Source organism: Lonchura striata, chromosome 16, assembly GCF_046129695.1.
Source record: "Lonchura striata isolate bLonStr1 chromosome 16, bLonStr1.mat, whole genome shotgun sequence".
NCBI lineage: Eukaryota > Metazoa > Chordata > Aves > Passeriformes > Estrildidae > Lonchura > Lonchura striata.
Window position 1 is genome coordinate 11,364,448 of NC_134618.1, and position 22,634 is coordinate 11,387,081.

Consider the following 22,634-nt stretch of genomic DNA (forward strand, 5'->3'; position numbering starts at 1 on the left):
AAAACTTGGGTTTATAGGATTTGTTATCTTACATGATCCTATTCTATTTTAAATGTATCAAGTTAATTCAGGGTCATGTAATTTCACAGAAAAACTGAAGCTCTGGGCTCCTCTGAGGGAGCATGGAAGTTGAACATGTGAAAAGAGTACCTCAAAAACGTCATGGTAAATCCCCTCACATTCAGACTATTATCTTCCAATCATTTTAAGTATGTTTTGCTGAACAGCTTTGAGGTACTTATTGTTGCATTTTTTATGAAGAGGACCTTTGGTGGCTAAATGGGGAGCAATATGAGGTCTGAAAGAAGCACAAATAGCCTAAGAAAAAAAATCTTCTTAACAGATTAAAGTGGTATTCTATTTTAGAAAGTGGTGGACATGTGGAGGTTTCTGCAGGACCAAAATACTGTCTAACAGATGAGTATGTCACTACCACTGCAGTCTGATACAACTCTATTAGCTTAAAAAGGGGTCTTTTAAGACAGGAAAAAGAACAACATAATTAGGTTGTCTCCATTGGAAACCCCTCCTCTGTTTTCAACCCAGACACATCAGTTCCTTGACAAAAGAAATACACATTCAACAGTATTTTGGGTGACTTCCATTTCCAGTAATGTTGTTATACATAGGAAAGGAGGTATGTTTGTCTTAAGCATTTTCTTCTTTGAAACAGAGAACAGAAGGAACAGAGAAATTACAAGAGGTAGTGAATTTAGCAAACCTGCACATAAAATAATCTTTCATAAGAATAAAATGTTGCATTTACAGCTGTAAATGTACACACCCGTATAAGTTAAAAATACAAAGCTACTTTTACAGTGTTTCTTGTTCTTTTTAGGTTCAGAAAATGCAGTACTCAAGTGCTAGACTTAAAGTGGTGAACCTCATTGCATTGGCAAAACCAAACCATTCATGCAGCACCAGGCTTTTGACTTAGCCTAAGTGAAAAAGTTAGACAGTTAGTGCAACCAAAGTGCAATTGTGTTCTTCACAGTGTGTACATTTTGACTGGCTTGTAAAGTGAATGTAGAAGTTCATGACTCTCCCAGGCAGCTTCTTTTGATGATTGAAGAAAACATGATCTGCAACATACTGGGCCACAGCCTGACTTGGAACGATTAGACCGGCGTTCATCGGACAGTGGAGAAAAGTCAAAGTCAGCTACCTGGGAAAGGAACATCAAAAAAATAATTCTTAGTTCAGTTCCCACTGGCTCAAGTCCAGCAAGAACACATTGGGTTACAAATGGCACTTGGTTCTCAACAATTTTCACTCGTCACTAACTTCAAATAGACCTCAGATTAATACCTGCTGTGCACATGGCTTATAGACAGTGTCTCTAGAGGTATATAATTTGTATTGTGGCACAGTGTAAAGGGTATTAGTTACTTTCTACAGCACCATGAAAGTTACTTTTGATTTAAGAACTTATGCTTATTGCAAACACCTTTTGTAGCAAGTGAATGTATATTAGAAATGACAGGGAGCTGGGGAGATGAAGGCCACATACAAGGTAGGTAGGTAACAATTTAGGGCTGCTTTAGGTAACATACTCCTCATTTTTTATTATCCTGTATCCTCTTGCACTGTCTCTTTGCTTTCTTTCATGTAACTACTCTGAGGCAGATCCTCTGGAATGCATACTTCAATGCAAGCATCTACTTGGGAATATTAAAACACTGTCCATTATTATTCTGGCCACTTAGAATTCTCTGCACCAAGCAAGAAGCATGGCTGTTTCTTAATTTGCCTGCACTGCTTGGATTGTTTTGGGGGTTTTTTGGGGTTTTTTTTGTGGAGCAGATCACAATTACCAGGGAAATTCTCCCCCCAACTCTGTTTGTCTGGGGATTGAAGAGCCTTTCATATCAGATACTTTTCATGGCTGAAAGTTACCTAATTACTACCCCAGCTCAAAGTAAGAGTAACTGAATACCTCCACAAGGTCTTTTTGTTGTGTGTGACTTCGAAAATTCGTGTACAGCACCAGTACCAGCATCACTGAAACCAGAGCAGTGCAGAGAAGGACAAAGAAAGCTGGGTGGATTCCTAGGAAAAAGCACAAGGACACATTTCTGGAGTGATACAATACCCCAGAAAAAGCAACAGTAAGAAGGAAATAATAGAGAAATTTTAGGAGCATTTTTAGAAAAAAGAAGGAATGTGTGTAAGGAGGAATAAACTTTTCAGCCCTGATCACTCCAGGTTTTTCTGAAATCTCAAGAGTGGGAGAGGGGTTTGTAAGGATCTTTCCCTTTATGCCCTCTTTTGCATTGAAGAACCTAAAAACCTCCACCCAGTTACATATGTTAGCTCCTGACTCCCCAGGGTGTTTGTGGCACCCCAAGAGGATGGGAAGGACTCTCACCTCCACAACAGCCAAGAGCCTCCAGCACAGAGGACTCAGCCCTGGATGCACTCCAGTGCCTTCTGGAGTGACTCCCCTGTCTGTACACAGGTGGCTCACAGTGACATGGTGTGACTGCTCTGTGTCACAGCCTGGCTGTGCCCTGTCCTCTTCACTTGGCACCTAACCACTCTCCCAGGTGGTTTAGGGACCCAGGATGAGCATGTGTGACCACTCATGGGGGAGCCAGCTGAGGTCACTGGTAGGAGGGGCTGACTTGTAATGAAATGGAAGCCTAGAAAATCTACCCTCAGAATCCCATAACTAAACTAAGCACAAAGAATTGAGACTTTAATTAAGGTAGTGTTACAGACACATACATTTTGCTAGTTATCCCCTCGAACTACGAAAGGTGGACTATTTAAATGGGAAAATATTTAATTTAAGTAATACAGCCTTCCCAGTGTACTTAGTAGCTTCAAGACACTCTTGGGACTGAGGGTTCAGCAGAACACAAGAAGCTCAGAGCAATTACAGCAGGCACATTATACATTCTCATTTCCCTTTTTATTACTCTCATTTTAGGGATCTACACCACATTCCTGAAGCCTCATCTGCAGGCTGGTTAATCCACGCTTGTCCCTAACCTGTCTGGGACAATCTGTGCTGCTCAGACTCCCTGCCCCTCACCTGCTGGCTGCACTTTGATCCCGTGGTATGTCTGCAGCATTGTCACGCCGTTCTCCACCCTGACACTGAGGCAATACTGTCCCGCGTCCCTGAAGGTGTGGCTGAGGTTGTAGCAGGAGCCACGGACCTCCACCAGATGGCATTTGTCACCTTCAAGAGGAATGCACTCGGATTTTATAAGCCAGCATAATGCCAGTGGTGGGCTGAAACGACAAGAGCAAAAAGGCAAAATAAAAAGGTGAAAACTCTGCAAAAAATTTCAGTAAACAGCTTAGTTAAAATAGCAGAATAATTTTGAAACTAATTAAGTTAATTTAAATACAAATAAAGAAATAATCAAGTGCACTGTTGTTTGGTTTATAGCATATGACAAATGAAAAAGTTCTTTGTGATGCTTCTATAAAGGCAGGTCTTTCAGCTGAGAGATGAATACCTGCAAGGGTCATCAGTGGGCCACTGTTTGTAGAAAACTCCATAGTCCGTCTTCAATAAAGATAAAAGGAATCTTTTTCCCTGTACTTCCAAGGGAAGGTAGTTTTTACTTTGTCCTTCTCACACAGAGATCACTGTCTGTACCACTGAAGCATACCCAAGACTGTTTTAATTAAAACACCCTGCACACGAAACTGGAAAGAATATAAGATGAGCTCTGGAAAAGGACTAATGGCTGGAAAATGTAAGTAAATTTCAAGGAACACAGCATTCCCTTACTTTAACAAAAGGGTTTTTATTCTGTATCAAGCAATTTAGTGCACTTCATGGCCATGTGGCTTCTCACCACATCTAATTGAAGCACTTTATTTACCTGTTCAGCTCCCTGTTTCAACTGATTCTTCTTGAACTCACCTTATGCACTTTAGACTTTGATTCTGAAAACAGACCGAGCCTTTCTTTACCCTATTTTATTAGTATTTTGTTTCTTATCTCTTTACAACATCCTTTGCTAAAGAAAGCATCATGTTGATGCGTTTAACTCATTTTCTGGCTTTGCTTTTGATAACCCATCTCTTTGTCACTGCATCTCTATCTTAAACTCCTCTTGCATCAGCCCCAGTCCTGTGACTAGGAGGTCACCCAGCCTGTTCTTAGTGATCCCAGGTTTGCCTGTCACGGTTTTTGGCTGTTCACCTTTACTGGGATGCCATCTCCAGTTCCCATTCCTGCCAATATGCTTTTCACTTTCTGAATGCTGACTGTGATGCTTTGTCTGTTGGGACTGCTTATGCCTTTGGTAAATGATTCTGTTTGGGTGCTGCTCACTCCAAAACTTCAATGTGCTCTAATGTTGCAACTTGAGAGAGTTTGTGCTAGGACTGAGGTGCTCACAACCTTCCTATTTTTCTATGATCCTTGCTGCATGGGGCATCTATGTCTTATTCATCTTGTGGCAATCTGAACTTTGCCAGAATCACTCCCCAAACCTATCAATCCCCCATGCCAGTCAAGCTTTGCTGCTATACAACAGGATTTGGAATGTATTTCAATTTAATAACAAGGAAATTGGTGAAGGAGAAAAGTTCAGAAAGAATTTTTCAGATGTATTTCCCCCCACCATTTCTCTGGCTGCTTGTCTTTTAACATTCCCTTTACAAAGATTTAAAAAAAAATAGCATTGCTTTACATAGGAGGAATCTACTTTTCTGTAAAGATGCAGGGTCTTTCAGGCTCTTATAGCTCATGGCTTTTCAAGTCAGGAAAATACAATATTCAACAGTATTTTGGGGGAGAAGGAGGTGGTCTTGTTTTTTTTTTTTTTTAAATAATTGTTCTCTGGAGTTCAACAGACTATATTTAAGAAACACTGGGGGAAAACAGTCAAATAAACAATTTTGGGGGAAAAGAAGTTGTGTTTGCTACTTACGTGCCATTGATATGAAGAGATAAATTCAAGTTTTCCATTACATGAGTCTCTCTGGAGCCCACTATGTCAATACTTTTAACAGCATCTGAGAAGAAATGAAAAGCCAGCATGTCACAGTCCACATGTAAACTTGAGTCTCAATGGTTTCCCAGTGAAGTTTTGCTTCCACAGACTTGGAGCTTCATCAGTCACACAAAGAAAACTATTTGTCTCACACCCTAAAAGGAAACCTACCACTAGAGATGTTGTAAGTTTCCTGACTTTTTGTCTGATTCCTTTGTATATGAATCATCAACTTTATTAATTGTTTATATTTTAAATTCTGTGTTTATTTACTCCCAAATCTGATCAAATCAATGAGACTTCCCTAATGCTTGATTTAACTGATTTATTGTTTAGGGATAGCTGGTGTAAATTGAACAAACAATAGCATAAATTACGATAAATACTTTGTTGTTTGAATTGTATGTAAGACTTTTACAAAAGACAGTAAAATAATCTGTAGATTAAAAAGAAACTGAAGATTTTATGTGTTTCCACCATTTTTTCTGCCCTAGAAGAGCCTGCAGTCAATTCTGCAGCAGAAACACTCCGCTGAAGGATGCTGCACGTGAAACAATGTTGAAGTTGTGTTACCGTGTCAAACCTAGATTGTATCTGTGCATACTACATTGTATCTGTACATGCTTCATAATTACCCAAGAGCTCCAGAGCTGTGGTAAAATCACCAGTTTTCTGCAGGATTTCTCTTTCGTGTATGATGTTTCCAATCTGCTCCCATTCAGCTACGACCTTCAGATGCACCGTGCGGTTCCCCATGGAGGAGCAGTTGCAGTAGACAAAGGGCTCCTTGGTAATCTGGTAAACTCTGTGTGCAACAGCAAGAGATTTAGAATCAAAATTGCCTTTTACCAAGTGCTTGCATATTTCTGGTCTAAAAAGGGACAAGCTCTAATATATTTTCTTTACAGACAACATTCCAGTGGCTGTGATTCTAATTCTACTTTATGTCCATGTAAACGAGGATTTATGTCTATGGTATTACCTGCAGAATGACAATTTGTACAAGATCCAGAGTGAATCTCTGTATTTTTAATTAAGGAAACTAAAGAGAATGCTAAAAGAATTCACAAAATTGATGAAAATAACATTCATATCAGGCAGACTATTAGCTAACAGATTTTATTAGGATTTTTCTCTAGATGAACACCTGAATCAGAGTTATCTGGAATACTCATTAAAGCAAACAAAGTAACCACACCTACCCATCTCCAAAATCCCAGTTGTAGACAAATGATGCAGACTTGAAATAATGGCTTGGGTCATGAAGAGAGAAAGAAATTCGGGTCACAGTGTCCATGGAGGAACTAGAACCATGTGTGGTAACTCTGCTGTCTTCTAGCTGGGCTATGGTGAGGTTCCCTGTGATAAATTCTGCAGAACAAAAAAGGGGAAAGAAAAATGACAACATATGTGATGGAAGAATGATAGCATATATGACAGAAGAATGACAGCATGCTTCCACAGCATGCTCTGTGTGTGTATCAAAACATTCTTTCAGGTGTACTGGGTAAGTCTTGCTGTGTCCCAGTCCAAGTGGTTAAGTGTATTTTACATCTATTACTCAGTGTTGTCATGCATGTGAATGAGGCAGTGAAATGAAAATATTTATTGAGGGTTATACAATGGGTCATGATAAAACATCCAGGAGAACTAAGAGAAATAATCCTTGACTGATTGAGCTCAATATAAAGTTTTACTATTTATTTAACAATAACTGGTATTAATATCAAGCATCTAGATTCAGAGTCAGGCCAGTACACATACTCATCATGTGTGGGATGGTGGTTTTTGTTTGTTTTATGGGTTTTTTAAATGTGGCTTTTTTCCCCCCTTAGTTTGAGGTATTTATACAGAAATTAAGATTTGACTACTCTTAATAACAGTGCTATATACTGTGAATGCAGAAAGGGAGAAATGTTTTTGCCTATGACAGATTCTTTGTTGGACAATGAGTGGAAAGGACTGATCTAAAAAAATCTTCTCTAACCTACAAATAAAAAGGTATGATTGTTATAAAATTAATGGGCTATTGATTACCAGTAACAGATTCTTATCCTGTTAATAATTCATTAAACCTGGTTAACAGGTTTTTTGGTGATGCACAAATAGTGATTGCAATTAGTGTTGGAATGGCGCTGTCAGTCCCTGAGATTTAGTTAACCACAGCACACCAGTGGTTAATTTGTAAATAAAAAAACATATGCATGGTTACGAATACTCCCAGAAAACTGAAGTTGCACTTAACAACATTTAGAAATGCAGCCATGATTTCAGATACAATTTCAGTACACTTGGACAGAGCTTTAAAAGAAAATGTAAAGCTCTGCTGTGCTGATGGCCTAAGATTTGCTGTGTCACGCAAGAGGGAAAAGCCGTAAATTGGCACTGCTGATGGTCATCCTAACTTTAGGTCTAGAAATGCTGGAAGGTAGAAGAAGCATTGTTCTAGGAGTTTGGACATCACTGACCCATGCTGATGTGTGAACTGCAGCTGCTGAAGCATTGGATTCTAGTTCAGTTTCTCTAAGTGACAGAGGGAGGAAAACACAGGCAGCATCACACTTTCTTCCTGGGTATAGAGAGACTAGAGCGTGGCTGTAATGGTACTAAGTGCACCATGCCACCCAAACCCACCTTCAGCCACAGGCCTACGAATCAAACTCTGTTATCAGAAGCCATATTTACACTGGCTTTCTTCCTGATGCTGCAAGGGCATATATACTGAGTTCCTGGAGAGGTACAGGCTGTGAAGCCATTTTCCCCATTTTACCTGTAATCTGAAGCACCGTGATGTTTCTTGCAATCGGCCGACACAACCAACAGTTTTTGTGAGTCACCCAGACAGACACGGGGAAAGTGCCAGGGAATTGACCAGTCACATTAATTATGGAATTAAACTGCTGCTCTGATTTCTCTATCAGAATCAGAGGAGCATAAACCCAGTTAAAGTGATACCAGTTTGATGTGACATTTTCATTCTTCATTCTTAGCCTGGCCTGAACAGTAGCTTGAGCTCCCGTTGTGATGGGACCATTGTTGGTTATTTCCAGACTATACAACTCTGTGGAAAGCAGAAGAAAATGAGTAAACCAAACCTTCTTGCATGGCATTTTAAATTTCATTTATTTAGCGTTATCATACATTTTAGCTAGTCAGCTCTAGTTATATAACTCACAATGACACTCATCCCAGAAAAGACTCTACCACCATAATTTTTTACTGTTTAAATATTTGGAACAGAAACAATTGCATGTGTATATGAGTTCAAATAAATAGCAGTTAACAACATGTCAGACTGGGTCCTAGAAATGTTCATAGTAGAAGACAGCTTCAGTCTAGAACATCACAAAAGCATTGATGAGGTTTTATACCCAGAGCTGGGTGCTGGCTGTAGGTTCATTGTCACTAATGATCTAACATGATCACTAGATTTCCAGCTACTGGAAGAGGCTCAGTGTCCTAATCTCTGTCCTAAAAATGTAAGCTTTCAAACTCAGGTGAGATTTCATTCACTAGATTCCTTTGCCAGCTCTATTGAAAAGTTTATATAACTTTCCTCACAAGTAAGCATAAAAAAACTCAGTAAAAGCATTTTATGTGCTATGGTCCACCTTAAATTTCCTTTTCCAGGGAAGGACCAAAAGTCCCAAGGCAAATAAAAGATGTACCATGCCGTAGTGGCAGATCAGTTGCTGTCCAGAGGGACCTGGACAAGCTGAAAAAGCGGGCCCATGGGAACCTTATGGGGTTGAACAAGTGCTGCATCTGGATTGGAGTAACACCTGATATTCAGTACAGACTGGGGGATGAAGGGATGGAGAAGGACTTGGGAGTACTGATGGAGGAAAATGTGGACTTCAGCCAACAATGTGCACCCAAGAAAGATATGAGGCTGCATAAAAATCAGCCAGCAGGTTGAGGGAGGTGATATTCACAATGAGGGTGGTGAAACTCTGGCATGGGTTGCCCAGTATAAACATTCAAGGTCAGATTGGACTGGGCTCTGAGCTACCTGATCTAGTTGCAGATGTCCCTGCTTGTAGCAGGGGCTTGACCTTGATGACCTTTAAAGGTCTCTTCCAACCCAAACCATGCTCTGATTCTATGACACATCAAGTCATGAGAATGCAGGACCTGTGATACTGAACCAGCTCTGCTGCTCTGAATGACTCACCATTATCTTCTCTGCCATATTTACTCAAATTACTTACTTCAGATCTTGAACTACTGCAATAGACAGTGTTGAGTTTTGTGGAAAGAATACATTAATTTTTTTTTTAATAGCAGCGCAGAAGCATTAAAGAATATGCATGTGTTAAAAAAAAAAAAATCAACCCCCAAGCCCCGAAACAAAAATAAATGCAAAATAGCTGTAAATTGGGACAGAGTTGGGAGCAGAGCAGAGTTGGGATCTGGTTGCTTGCCTCCAACGTGGAGCATGTCACTTCCCTGTATCAGAGTTCTGCCTGGCTCTCCTCTCATCAGCAGTGCTGGGCAGAGCAGCAGAGCTGGAGGGTTCTAAGGCAGATGCCTTTCATTATCCTCTCTTTCAGCAGCCACCAGACTGCTACCAGGGACCTGAATCTCTGACCTTTAGAGACTGTATTTCTCACTCATCCATTACCTCTAATATGAAGGGAGAACTGGGGCTAGCTAACTCCTACACTGGCTTTTCTGCACCCATCAGCTTGGGATGGGATGAAAGAGATGGCATTTGTGCCTGCATTTTATTCTACAGATCACAGGTGTTGAACAATTCTGGAGGCAGAAGAACTGTGAGAAATGAACTTTAACACTACTGTCTGAGAAAAAACTCCACTGTTCCCATTTTACAGCACAAGAAATGGCCCTGAGTTCCATTTTCTCAGTTAAAAGAGAAATGCTTGTGATTTGATGTAACCTGGCAGAGGGAGGTTTCCTGTCTCTAGAAGATTCAGGCTATGTTCCACTTGGTTTCAGCAGAATTTGGGAAAAAAATAGCCGACTACCTCATGCTTATCTAGCACTTCTCCTTGGAGGTTATCACGGTGCTTTACAAATCAGGGCCACACTGGCCCGACAGCTGAAGCAGCTGGAGGTTCAGTGGCTAAACCAAGGTCACCCAAGGAGTGACTGGCACATCAAAACACTCCATCCAATTCAGGGATTTCTCCTGCCTTTCGGACCTCTCTGCAGAATGGAGCTCTCCGAGTCCCACAGGCGAGGGACAGCAGCTGCCCAGGTGCCTTGTGACCCGCGGCGCGGGGTGAGCGGGGGAAGCAGACGTGCAGCTTTTGGGTTAGCAGTGCAAAGCAGACCCCCGGCTTCCCGGGATGCCCCCCCTTCACTGCAGGCACCAAGATCGCAGCGCCGGAGAATAAAGTCTGGGGTGGTGGGAGCGTGCCCAGAGCTGCTTCCATCCCTTGTCACATCTATCAGGCTCGGGCAGGGAACCACTCCCACCCGTGATGCAGCTCACTCCTGAGGTCTGTGCCCTCTCCCCGAGCATCCCGCACCCCTCGCCCGCTCCGCAGCGGCGATGCCAGCGCAGACCGGCGGCTCCTTACCTGCGGCCGGGGAGCGACCGCGGCCGAGCTGCAGCAGCATCAGCAGCATCAGCAGCGCGCGGAGCAGCCGCCGCATGCTGGCGGCCGCGGGGCCCGGCACCGGGGCCGGCTCTCGAACCGGGAGCGGTCTGGGCGCGCTGGGCCGCGCTGCCCCCGCGGCGCTGCGGCTCCGGTGTCCGCGCCCCCGGGACGCTCCCCCGCGGCGGCGCCCAGCCCGCCTCTGCCGGGGGCAGTTCCTGCGGGATCGCGCTGCCAGCGCCGCCGGGGCCAAAACCGCCGGCGGTTTAAGCAAATGGTCAATAAAACCCACAAATGCCTCGCATCTGCTCAGGGCGTGAGGACATCCCGCAGCGTTTGGGAAGGGGTTTGTGCTGCGCCTTGGTTGCGGCAGGCACAGATAAAGTATTCCAGTGCGGCAGCGCGGGGATGCCTCTGCCGGGGGCAGCTCGGCCGCTGTTAGCGGTCCCGCGGCGCTCCGAACGGCCTGTAACGGGTGCGCTGCTGGAGAGAAGCCACAGCAAAAGCGCCAGAATGTGGTTTACTAGTGTGCTTTTTCTGTCGTTCTATTTTGTTTTTTCCTGTTTTGTTTTGTACATTTTGGTTTTGATTCGCTTACTTTTATTTTTTTTATTTTCTTAAACTCAACATCCGAAGCCCTTTCTCGCTCCGGGCCGCCGTTCTGTTTCTTGCGGCGGATCAGCCTTTGCGCGCTTCGTTTTCCGGCGGTGCCGCCGCTCCCCCGGGGCACCGGCGGGGCGGAGTGGGCCCTGCGCTGGCCGGAGGCACCGGTCACGGCCGGTAAATCCTCGCCCGCTCTTACCGGAGGCCACTCAGCGGAGCCTCGGGGGACGCGGGGACGGGCGGGGCTCGCCTCAGGCAGCGGCCGCCGGCAGCGCCCAGCCGGGGCGAGCCCGCCGGGGCGGGGCGGGAGTCCCGGGTCGGCGGGGGTCGCGGGCGGCGCGGCGGAGCTGCGCGCCCGCCTCCGCCCGGGGAGAGGCGGCCCCGGCAAGAGGCGGCCGGAACTGAGCTCGGCGCTTCCGTCGCGCCCATGCGCTGCCGGCGGCCTCCGGGAGCAACAAAGGAGGGAGCCGGGGGGCCGCGGGCGGGCGGCCCGGGGAGCCGCGGGGTGAGGAGCGCCCCGGTGGGGCCCGGGCCTGGGCGCGGTGAGCGGGCCGGGGAGGCGGGGCCGGCGCGCTGCGGGCGGGAGGCGGCGGCCGAGCCCCGCCGCAGGCCTGGGCCGAGCGCGGCGCCGGGGGGGCTGAGGGGCGGCGCGGAAAGCTCCGCCGCGGCCGCTGACGGTGCCCGTGTCCGCAGGGCGGAGATGGGCTCGGCGTGACGGCGGCGGGGAGCGACCCGGGCGAGCGGCGCTGCGGCGGGGAAGGTGAGGGGCGTGGGGTCCCGGCTGGGCCGGACCTGGCCTGAGCAAAACTGATGGGGAACCCCCAGGGGAGGAGGGAGGTGGCCGGTTCCTCAAGCTAGATGTGATGTGGGCTTCTTTACGAGCGGGACAGGCAGCTTGTGGGGCAGGAGAGCTGCTGGCGGCCCGGAGCGAGTCCCCAGGGTGTGTCCCAGGGGAGCTGTAAGTGCGGCGGAAGGCAGGATGCTGACAGGTGTGCGCGGTGGGAGCATCCCTGAGCCTGCAGCCTGCTGCTGCGAGAGAGGAATCCGAGCGGAACACGTCAGTGTTCGTGCCGAGGAGAGCTCAATAACCCTTTTATCTGTTACTCCTGTCACGATGAGTCCTGTACATGCTTGGTGTTGTATTTGTAAGCCTAAGCAAAGGTTACAGTTTTTGGAAAAGGTGGTCCTCTTCAATATGTCAGAAGAATGGATGCAGGTGATGGGATAGCTGCTGTTAACAAGCCATGTAAACTGACAAATAATTCTATATTCTTTTACAGGCGTCTTGATCTTGATTTTATGTACTGAAAGCTGATCTTTACTCCGCCAAGATGGCATTTGTTTCAGCACAAGGGCCCACAGTGGTGGACCAAACCACTTTGATGAAAAAATACCTTCAGTTTGTGGCTGCTCTTACAGATGTCAATACACGTAAGAGATTTTTTTCTTCTTGAAAAGTGCAGCTCTTCAGTGGTTTGTTTCACAAGTGTTGCCAACTTGTTCAGACAGTTGATGAAAGAGACAGTGAAATCTGTCAAATTAACTTTGAAATTTGTTTGAGTTTTGGTTTTTGAAGAAGCAAAATGATGAGAAACACTTGCATGAGCCGAAGTGAGTGAGTTGTGTGTGTGTGTGCAGTCGTGTGTGCTTGTTTGAGAGAACTGTGTGTCTTATAATTGGGCAGTGATAGCTAAACTGATAAGATCTGATTGCTTCTTTGATCAATGAGTTTGTTGTTTTCCTTCATGGCCTAGTTTTACACTCACATTTTTCGGCTTGAATTTCCATTTTCAGCTGATGAAACCAAATTGAAAATGATGCAAGAAGTCAGTGAGAATTTTGAGGTAAATAAAAAGATAATAACCCCAAGCAACAAAACTCCTACAAAAACCCCCTAACTTTCTGCAATGGCAGCCTTTCTTATGCCTCATGCATATTAATTGAATTTCTGATGTTATGCAGTTAAAATATTAATAGTAGCATCCTGTGGCTAATGATATGGTTACAAGTCATTGATTCTAGGTTTGTAGTTAGGAATGAACCAGGCTGTTGAAGAATTGCATTTGGGCTTAGTGAGCTTTCATTGCCAAATATTTATTTATTCATTAAGCATTTAAATAAAAGTGAAGTAAGACATTTTTCTTCTATTTTTTGAATGCTATGAAATGTCTGTATTTAAAGCTTTCTTTTATTTAGTTCAAATGTGTATTGTGCTCTTGTGAAACAGAGGCCCTTCTGATTCCTCTGATTATTCCATGGTGTGGAAGTGAGAGAGGAGTTGTTAGATGCAGAATCTGACATCAGGAGTGGAGATGTCTCCAGTGACATCTTTTGCATGGTGGTGGACCATCTTTTTAGATGAGCAGCAGAGAAAATGTGAAAGTTAACCCAGCCTCGTGTTAGCAGAAACTATTCTTTAGTTGAATTCTTAATTGTTATGTGCCTGTTCTGAAATTACAGAAAACTAAAATCATACTTGTGGGGTTTTTTATCTGCTTAAGCTATTTCTAAAAAAAATTATCTGATGAAAATAATAGTTTTAACTGCTTAGTCTGGTGATCTGTTAGAATCTGAAGACTTAATTGATTCTCGTTGCTCTTCCCTTCAGTAGGGAAGGACTTGTATTTGTTTTGCTAATGTTCACTTGGAGCTCACATGGTTCTGTAGTGTCAACAGATACTTAGTCACTGAATCTATTCAGAATTCACGGAAAACGTTTAATAGTGGCTTTGAATGTAACTGAATGTAATCTATGTGATGTCTGTTTTATAACCCCTCATTTTTTGTTCTTAATTAGAATGTGACATCATCCCCTCAATATTCGACGTTCCTGGAACACATCATCCCTCGGTTTCTCACCTTTCTACAGGATGGGGAAGTTCAGTTTTTGCAGGAGAAGCCAGCACAGGTTAGTTGTGTGGAGCATCTCTTGCCTTTTTGCTGTGAAGTTCTGATTAACCTAATGAACTGATTTAAGACTTGTTAAAAATAGATCTGTCATTTGCAGTGGAACTGAGAAAGTCAGGTTTCTAAATAAGTTACTTATAAACTTTGCTAATCTGGGCTTCTGTGAAATAGGAGGAAAAGTAGGTGTAACAGAGTTGGCTTTCTTACTGAAATATTACACATCATTGCAAATTACTGACTTTACTGAAAGTTAGGAATGAAAGGAGAAAGTTGAATCTTTGTCATTAAATATTTAAAATTGCATTTCTTAAAAAAAGTCTGATTTTACAACTGTAAATTAGTTAAATTTGCCTCTTTCACATAGGTGGATAGTAGGAAGAGTTATGCCTTTGTATATGTCTACATGAAATAAACTGGCTTTTTTTCTGTTTTCGCATGCACAATTATTAAGCTGAAAAAGATGCTGCAACTAATTGTTGGGTTTTGTTGGCTTTTCAACAAGTTCTGTCATATATTTTTTTTTTTTACAGCAACTCCGGAAGCTTGTGCTTGAAATAATTCACAGAATACCAACAAATGAACATCTTCGTCTTCATACAAAAAATATCCTGTCTGTGATGTTCAGATTTTTAGAGGTATTTTTTACTTCATCTTAAAACTGTTTGAAATTTTCAGAAATATTTTCCTCTACTTTCTTCATCTCCAAAATTTGCTGGTGATAGGTTTTTCAGTAGCTGTGAACAAGAATGGAAAGACTATTTAAGCTTCCCCCATGCCCCCTCTTACCACCTACAGGTTTTCTGCATGTTCTCTTCTGCCTGATAGAAATTTGGATTTTACAAATGCAGGGAGCTGTTCTCATGCTGGGCAGGATTTTCTGGTGGATAGCTTATTCTTGGGAGTTTTTCTGTCTTGGAATTCACAACACTGTCATTTGAAGCTCACATGGGGGGTCTCTGTTTGAGGGGCAATGGGAACAGATCTGATGGTAGAGAGTGGTTGAAATGTCTGGTTTTTATTCCCCCAGGGGTGGATTTAATTTCAGCCATTCTCTAGGACTGCAGGGTATCCAAAGAAAGGTGCTTTGCTCACACAAACCCGTTTTAATGGGGCACTTTAGATTGCTGAGAAGAGTATAATTTTAGTGTTTTGAAGTACCCACTGAGTAGTGGAAGAATTCACCAGTGGGCTCACTAAAAAGGTTTTCTTTTCTTTTTTCCAGACAGAGAATGAAGAAAATGTACTGATTTGTTTGAGAATAATTATTGAATTGCACAAACAGTTCCGACCAGCAATCACTCAAGAAGTAAGTCATTACTCTTGTTACATGGTATAAAACTTGCTGCCATGCTCTTCAGAATTGCTATTTTGTTCAAGTGGGTTGATTGGTTTGTTTTGCTGTTGTCCTTTTATGTTGCATGACCTGTTGTGGCAGCCATATGTTGAATTTTTTTCCTTTTTTTAATATTAAAGTGGTTTTTAAAAGAGGATTGCATAATGCCAGCACTCCTAGGTAAAAAATCAAACTATTAAATCTTAGTTGTACTTGGTTTAAATGTTTATGGACAATATGATCAGTCTTAGGAATAAAATTGCTACACAAAATAAAAGAATTGATGCCTTTTTAGTGTGTAAAGGAAAATCCTGAAAAAGAATTTACTCTGACTGACTTCCCCCTGCCTCCCCTTTTCTCTCCTGTGACTTATCAAGGCGAATTTGGAAGTTTGCATTGTTATTATCTCGCTTTTTGCTTTGATTTTCTCTTGGGAAGACTCTTGGGAAGTTGTTTCATAATAATTATACCTAACAATACTGTATTGGAACTATGTAGAGATGATAGGTAGATCAGATTGTTTCCAAGGGAAATTTTAATTAATACTAACAAAGCAGAAGGAGGTAGGAGAACACTTTCAGATTATTAGCCGTTACCATGAAAAATACGTTGTATTGGTGAGTAGAGATTTTATATATTTGTACTGTTAATACAGAGATTCTAAAATTGTGGTTTCAGAATTGTTTTTCAAAAATTTCTTTATGGTAACTGACTTCTTCCTTCCTAGATTCATCATTTTTTGGACTTTGTGAAACAGATTTACAAGGAACTTCCGAAAGTAGTGGTAAGCTTTTTATTTCTTATCGCCCTTGCTATAGTCAGAAAAACACTTTTTATTTCTTAATTTTATCTCTAAAAGTTACTGACATAATTATTTTGCATCCAGTGATACTAAGTAAATATAGTTTTAGTGAATCTATTTATCAAAGCTATGTCTAAAAATGAAGACATTTAGATTTTGATTTGGAAAACCTTGTGTTTGTGGCACGCTGTTAGTGGTGGGGGAAGATGGAGGTGAGCTGGAGTTCTGGAGCAGGGTGAGGTTGGCTGCAGTTGTCTCCATGTGCCCAAATGTGTCTGTTTCTGGGGGAAGGGGGAGGCTTCAGTCTGAACCTCCCTTCCTCATACAGAGTAGCTCTTGGGTTGCTTTACTTCAGCAGAAGAACCGCTTTGGCTGGGGGAGCTTTTCTGCTGCTCTGTCCAGGGGGAAAGCTTGCAGGGTGTGTGCCTGGCCCAGGAAGGTGCTGCAGTGCAAACATCACTGCAGGGAGGAGAAACCTGCTCCAGAGGAAAATTATATGGGGGAGTTCTGAGGAGATGGATGGCCTTTCGGCTGTTACTGGCATTGTGATGTATTTTTTCTGCTCTTTGCTTGTAGAATCGGTACTTTGAGAACCCTCAGGTGATTCCAGAGAACACTGTTCCCACTCCTGAAATGGTTGGCATGATTACAACCATTGTGGTGAAGGTGAACCCCGAGCGAGAGGACAGTGAAACGAGGACAGTGAGTGTTCCGACTGCTCTTACCTAGGGACTGTCTGTAGCACAGGACAACAGATCATAAGGCCAGGCAAAAATAACAGATTTTCTTTTTGCTCGTTTTTCTTATTGAAACTTTTCAATAGAAGCTGATTGAAACTTTCCAGATCTTTTTTATGCAGCTGTAATTACAGGATTTTTATTTAATGTAATACCCAATGCTTTGGTGTTTTTTTGAATGTTATTATTGTTAAATATAGTGCTACTAAAATGAGCAGTTTCTGTAAAACTGTTTTACATGCTCTTTTGATTTGACAATTATACAGTTTAAAAAGCATGCATTCTTTCTTCCAGCATTCAATAATTCCCAGAGGATCTTTATCACTAAAGGTCTTGGCTGAGCTACCTATTATTGTTGTTCTCATGTATCAGGTTAGTACACTTCGCTATTTTGCATGTAAATACTTCATTACCTAATGGCTTGTGTAACTTCTGTTGGCTATCATATTAGCAAAAATGAATGTGATATACTTTTGAAATTAAAGTATCACCGAAAAATAACCTCGTGAAATGTCTTAATTTTTTTCTGATTAGCTCTTCAGAAATTTGGCTGCAAGTATGATGTATGAATTTCTCTAATAATATGTTTTTATTTTTAAGCTCTACAAACTGAACATTCATAATGTAGTAGCCGAATTTGTGCCCTTAATTATGAACACAATTATAATACAAGTTTCTGCTCAAGCAAGGTGAGAGCATTTAATGGTATTTTGGCGATATTTGAGATAAACTGCTTAATCTTGTCATTCAATATTGCTCAAAATATTTTTGTGTTCTATTTTGTGACTTTTGATTCTAGTCTCACTGCTTTTAATCTCAAAAGTAGCAATGATTATTTGACTAAAATTTACCAAGGTTCTGTAGGTGAAGTTATTGGCATTATATGTCATTGGTATAGTCCATAGTGGTGCATTATTATTTGATAATGAGTTTTCTTTATTATACAGTTTCTAACAAAAATCCACATTGTCACAGACAATGATGAGGACCCTGGGAGTGTGGACACTTGCCATTGTTTAATCTTTGATGTACCATCAACGTGCTCTTCAAGGTGTGGCTTACATGAAGCCTTGTGGTGTTGCAGGGATAGGCAGTGCTTTTCTCAGAGAGAGGGATATTTCTGAAGAGCACCAACTGGTTCTGTTCAGGGCAGTGGGAACAAGATCTCTGCCTTTCCCTGCCTGGATGACCTGGTTAAGTGGTTGGAGCTTGAGAGAGACAGACAAGTCTGTAGGAGGGACTATTGCTTGGAGAAAAATTGTCCCCAGTTAGGGGAGCTGAGCCAAGTGTGTGCTGATGTGTATTGGCTTGGCTTTCTGTAGAAAGGTGCTGCTGGGAATTTGAATGGCAGAGGGCTTGTTGAAAATGGGATCTTCCAGAGAGAATGTATTCTTTTAAGAGGCAAGAACTTTTCTACAAGATGATGTAATTTGAAACTTCTCTGAATTTTCTGAGTGAAGGTACTAAAGGGGAGGAACAAAATCGTAACCACTGTTCCCTTTAATTTCAGACAACATAAACTTTACAACAAGGAGTTGTATGCTGATTTTATCGCTGCTCAGATTAAAACATTGTCTTTCTTGGCTTACATCATCAGAATTTACCAGGTAGGATGAATTTTTATTCCTTTGGTACTTAATGCATCAGGTTTCTAGTTGCTTTATGGCAGGCAAGTGACCTGCATGTCTGCAGTGCATCAGGGGTTGGAGATGGGAGCATTTGTGTAGAATATCTGGAGGTGGAGCTGTACTTGGTTATCCTTTCAAAAGTATCCTCATGTGAATACAAAGTAAAAATATGCCGTTCCTCCTCCCTGGGCATTTATGGAATGACTACTGTATTTTAGTTTTAGGATTAGATTTTGGAAAATAAACTAGTGAATTTTAATGTAATGCTATTTTCCAAATGTAGCACAAACCTTAAAAATGTAGTAGTTGTACTCATGTTACTCTTCTTTTGTTGCAGGAATTAGTGGCTAAATATTCTCAGCAAATGGTAAAAGGAATGTTGCAGCTGCTCTCCAATTGTCCAGCTGAAACAGCACACCTCAGGAAGGAACTCTTGATTGCTGCTAAGCACATCCTGACAACAGACCTGAGGAGCCGTATGTAGCACTTTTTATAAGTGTACCTTAAACTGGAAAGATTTCTGCTGTTTCTGTCAATTGTAGAGGCTTATTGCTTATTTATATTGGACTATCAAAGGATGCCAGGCCAAATAGAATTGTTGTGTGCGGGGCTGCCCAACTTGTCAGTTCCAGTAAATGACAAAAAATTTTTCAAAGTTGTAAATAACCTGAGCACTTTTTTACTCTTTGCAAATATAATTGGCTTTGACTGAGTACTGCAGTGTTACTCAGGGAGCAAGTGTCAGTGGAGTAGATAGTCACAAGAGATTGTTCAAAAATTTTCTTGTAAGTGGCACTGCCTTTTAGAAGCTTCAAGAATTAATTTAGGGATAAAATAACTTCCTAACTTCAGGTTTAAATACTGAAGTTAAGTGGTCTATTACTTAACTATCTTATTTTCATTATTTCCTTTGCCAATTGTTGTGTATGGCTTTTTCATTTTTCTGTTTTTTAAATTCTAGAATTTATTCCATGCATGGACAAGCTGTTTGATGAATCTATACTGATTGGCTCTGGATACACTGCCCGGGAGACACTGAGGTATGAGGAAGTTCAGAGTAATGATCTGAGAGCCTGCCAGGGCTGCTTACTTTGAAAATTATTAGTATTTACAGCAGTTTCTGTATAGAGTCCTAAATCTTTGCTTCAAATAACTAATTTTAATAGATTGTTTTACTGGCAGAGCTTCTGCTGCTGTAATGGTGACTTTGCTTTAACACTTTGATGGCACAGCATGATAATGTGAGTGTAGGACAAAATAAGAAAAATGGGTGAGTGAAGTTGATTTCAGTTTGTTGAATTGTGAAGGACGACCAAAACAGAGAAACCAACTCAGTATCTGCCCAGTATTTCATGAAACACCTTAAATCTTATGTCCACTGTAAAATCTGAATGAGATTTAAATTGTTTTGTCAATGAATACTTTAAAACTTACTTGTTCGCTATTGAAAAAGTAAATGGAGAGAATACCTGACTTTCTATATCTTCAATAGTCTAAATCTGAACTTCTTTTTGTTTAAGTATCAAGTGTACCTTATTGACAACATGTGTTAGATTTAGAAATATTTTTTCTGCTAGAATAATTTATGATTAATTATGAAACAGATTACTAGGACTGCTCAAAATGTGGCTAACATGCACGTTAACTGCATGTCGATGAAAATATGTGGTGGGGTGTTCTGCAGTGAAGGAAGAAAGATCAGAGAGGCAATACCTGAGTTGTGGGGTAGATTGATGCATCATTGGTTAAATTGCACAGGTTAAAATTTCCTTGTGTAACTGAAAAAGCCTTGTGAACTCTGTGTTTGCATATGAAAATGGAAAACTTACATTGAGAAATCTGAAAGTACCTCCAGGCCATAATTATTTGTTTAGCCAAATAAACAACATTTTTAGTTGTGCTCAATGTGTTTTCCTCATTCCTTGTTTTGGCTGTAGACCCCTTGCATACAGCACCCTGGCAGACCTGGTACATCATGTCCGGCAGCATTTGCCTCTCAATGACCTCTCCCTGGCTGTCCAGCTGTTTGCTAAGAACATTGACGATGAATCCTTGCCAAGCAGCATCCAGACCATGTCTTGCAAGCTCCTGCTAAATTTGGTAGACTGTATCCGGTCTAAAAGTGAACAGGAAAATGGAAATGGTAGAGACATCCTTATGAGAATGCTGGAGGTATTGATTTGTTTAAAGCATTTGATAATTGCTTGGATATCCTGTTTTGTAGTATGTTGTCAATCAAATTTTACTTTCTCTGTTCTTCAGAAATGAGAATATGTAGGGATAGCCTGTGTATTTCACGTCAATGCTTCAGAGGAGGGCTCTTTAAAATGCTCTGCAGCTGGGATAATACATCAAGTGTAGTGGAGATGCTTTGTCAACTCAGCTTAATTCAGTGGCTAGTTTCAAAGAAGGAAATTGAATGCCTATTTTGAGTAGCTTTTTTTTAAAAAATAATTTCATTCTAAATTTTAGTTATAATAATTTTTTTCATTGTGTACAAGTATGCAAGAACCATATTTTTTAATGCCTTCTGGTTATGGGTGTGCCTTTTGGTGTGTTTTTTTTGAAGCCCTGAAAGAGGATCTTTGCACAGGTCCTTGGCATGGCACAATACAGTCTGTACAATTAAAAATACTGCTCTTTGAAGACCTAATGATCCTTTTTAATGATCTTTATATGGAGGGTTTTTTTTTAATTTTTGAAAATCAAGGGTGGACTAGTTGTTTGAAGAAGGCAAACTAGTTTATTGATACATTTAAAAACGTTTGCTGTCATTCGAATGACTTCAAAAATAGCTGAAAGTTTTATTATAAAGTCTCAATATGCTGATTTGAAATATCACTACTACTGAATTTAGGATGATTTTTGAAGAAGCAACTTATTTTCTTTTTCCTTCCCCCCCTTCCCTGCTGTTTGATCTGCCTCTCCTTTGCCTTAGGTGTTTGTTCTGAAATTCCACACCATAGCACGCTACCAGCTGTCTGTCATTTTTAAGAAGTGCAAGCCCCAGTCCGAGCTTGGGGCAGCTGAAGCCGCCTTACCTGGAGTGCCCACAGCAGCAAATGCAGCCCCAGTTCCTGTCCCCTCTCCTGCCCCAGCAACTCCTGTGGCCCCTGCACCAGTACCTGTGTTTGAAAAACAAGGGGAGAAGGAAAAAGAAGACAAGCAGACGTTTCAGGTCACGGATTGCAGGAGCTTAGTGAAAACTTTGGTCTGTGGGGTCAAGACCATCACGTGGGGCATCACCTCGTGCAAAGCTCCTGGTGGTAAAACTGCATATTTAATTGCGTTTATCTCTCATAATTCTACAGAAAAAAGCCTTTCTAGAATGAAAGGAAATAGTATTTTTAATGCTTAACTATCTTATTCTTCTTTCAGAAGCACAGTTCATTCCTAATAAGCAGTTGCAACCTAAGGAGACCCAAATCTATATAAAACTGGTAAAATATGCGATGCAAGCGTTAGATATTTATCAGGTATGTAACCTGCCTACACAGCACTTCTATTTGTACACTTTCTCTATATTAGATCTTAGTAATGATTTATTTGTCACAGAATATACATATAGTATATTTGCACTAAGTCTTTAATTTGGACCACAGCTATTGAGAAATGCTCAGTATGAGGAATTAATTTCAAAAGCGAATTTCAACATACTTACTATTTGCAAGCAACATCATTTTCTCAGCAGCCATTTTTGTCAGTTCATGCAGGCAGGTCAGATTGGAAATAATTGTCTTTCATGTAGTGAATTAAATCTTTCCTTGAAAGGTAGTTTAGCTAACAGTTGAAGCATTCACATGTCTATGTTTATCTTCAGTAGTTATACAAAATACTAAAGAAATGTAAATGTATTTGATTGGGTATTAAGCAATTTAGAAATACACGGATATTGCCTACTGTTGTCTTTCTCTATTTGTAACTTCCTAGTTTTAAAATCTGTTCTGAAAACGCTAAATTTTAGTATTTTTGTCATGGTTGGCTTTTGTGCCCAACTTCTACTTATGTGGGGCTTGCATGTAAAACGCATAAAATGTCGGTTACTTTGAAAAGCTATTTTAAGAATAATGGGGAATAAGCTACTCAAATTCTGTAACCA

At 41.5% G+C, this 22,634-nt stretch overlaps 2 protein-coding genes and 1 non-coding gene across 4 annotated transcripts in view; 2 read left to right on the forward strand and 1 right to left on the reverse strand.

The window, feature by feature from the left end:
* Positions 1-588: 588 nt before the first annotated feature.
* Positions 589-10,649, reverse strand: TMEM130 (transmembrane protein 130). Its single transcript, XM_021539655.3, has 8 exons — positions 10,508-10,649; positions 7,732-8,022; positions 6,164-6,332; positions 5,597-5,766; positions 4,899-4,983; positions 3,038-3,240; positions 1,937-2,049; positions 589-1,165 (listed from the first exon to the last, which is right to left on the reverse strand). Exons 1-8 carry the CDS (start codon positions 10,581-10,583, stop codon positions 989-991), a joined length of 1,284 nt encoding a protein of 427 aa, XP_021395330.2. The 5' UTR covers positions 10,584-10,649; the 3' UTR covers positions 589-988.
* An 868-nt stretch (positions 10,650-11,517) lies between these two features.
* Positions 11,518-22,634, forward strand: part of TRRAP (transformation/transcription domain associated protein) — a 75,323-nt gene continuing 64,206 nt past the window's right edge. The window contains exons 1-17 of one of the 2 annotated variants that reach the window (XM_077786879.1): positions 11,518-11,633; positions 11,822-11,888; positions 12,409-12,559; positions 12,923-12,972; positions 13,926-14,036; positions 14,566-14,670; positions 15,258-15,341; positions 16,096-16,152; positions 16,747-16,872; positions 17,202-17,279; positions 17,508-17,596; positions 18,418-18,514; positions 18,873-19,011; positions 19,497-19,575; positions 20,473-20,707; positions 21,474-21,801; positions 21,914-22,011. In XM_077786879.1, the coding sequence (XP_077643005.1) occupies positions 12,460-12,559; positions 12,923-12,972; positions 13,926-14,036; positions 14,566-14,670; positions 15,258-15,341; positions 16,096-16,152; positions 16,747-16,872; positions 17,202-17,279; positions 17,508-17,596; positions 18,418-18,514; positions 18,873-19,011; positions 19,497-19,575; positions 20,473-20,707; positions 21,474-21,801; positions 21,914-22,011 (1,776 nt within the window). In that variant the 5' untranslated portion in view covers positions 11,518-11,633; positions 11,822-11,888; positions 12,409-12,459. The remainder of the gene's footprint in view (positions 11,634-11,821; positions 11,889-12,408; positions 12,560-12,922; positions 12,973-13,925; positions 14,037-14,565; positions 14,671-15,257; positions 15,342-16,095; positions 16,153-16,746; positions 16,873-17,201; positions 17,280-17,507; positions 17,597-18,417; positions 18,515-18,872; positions 19,012-19,496; positions 19,576-20,472; positions 20,708-21,473; positions 21,802-21,913; positions 22,012-22,634) is intronic. The other variant, XM_021539737.2, reaches the window with a different exon arrangement.
* Positions 12,701-12,844, forward strand: LOC144247177 (small nucleolar RNA ZL1). The gene has a single exon (XR_013340880.1). It is a non-coding gene; the product is annotated as a small nucleolar RNA ZL1 (small nucleolar RNA).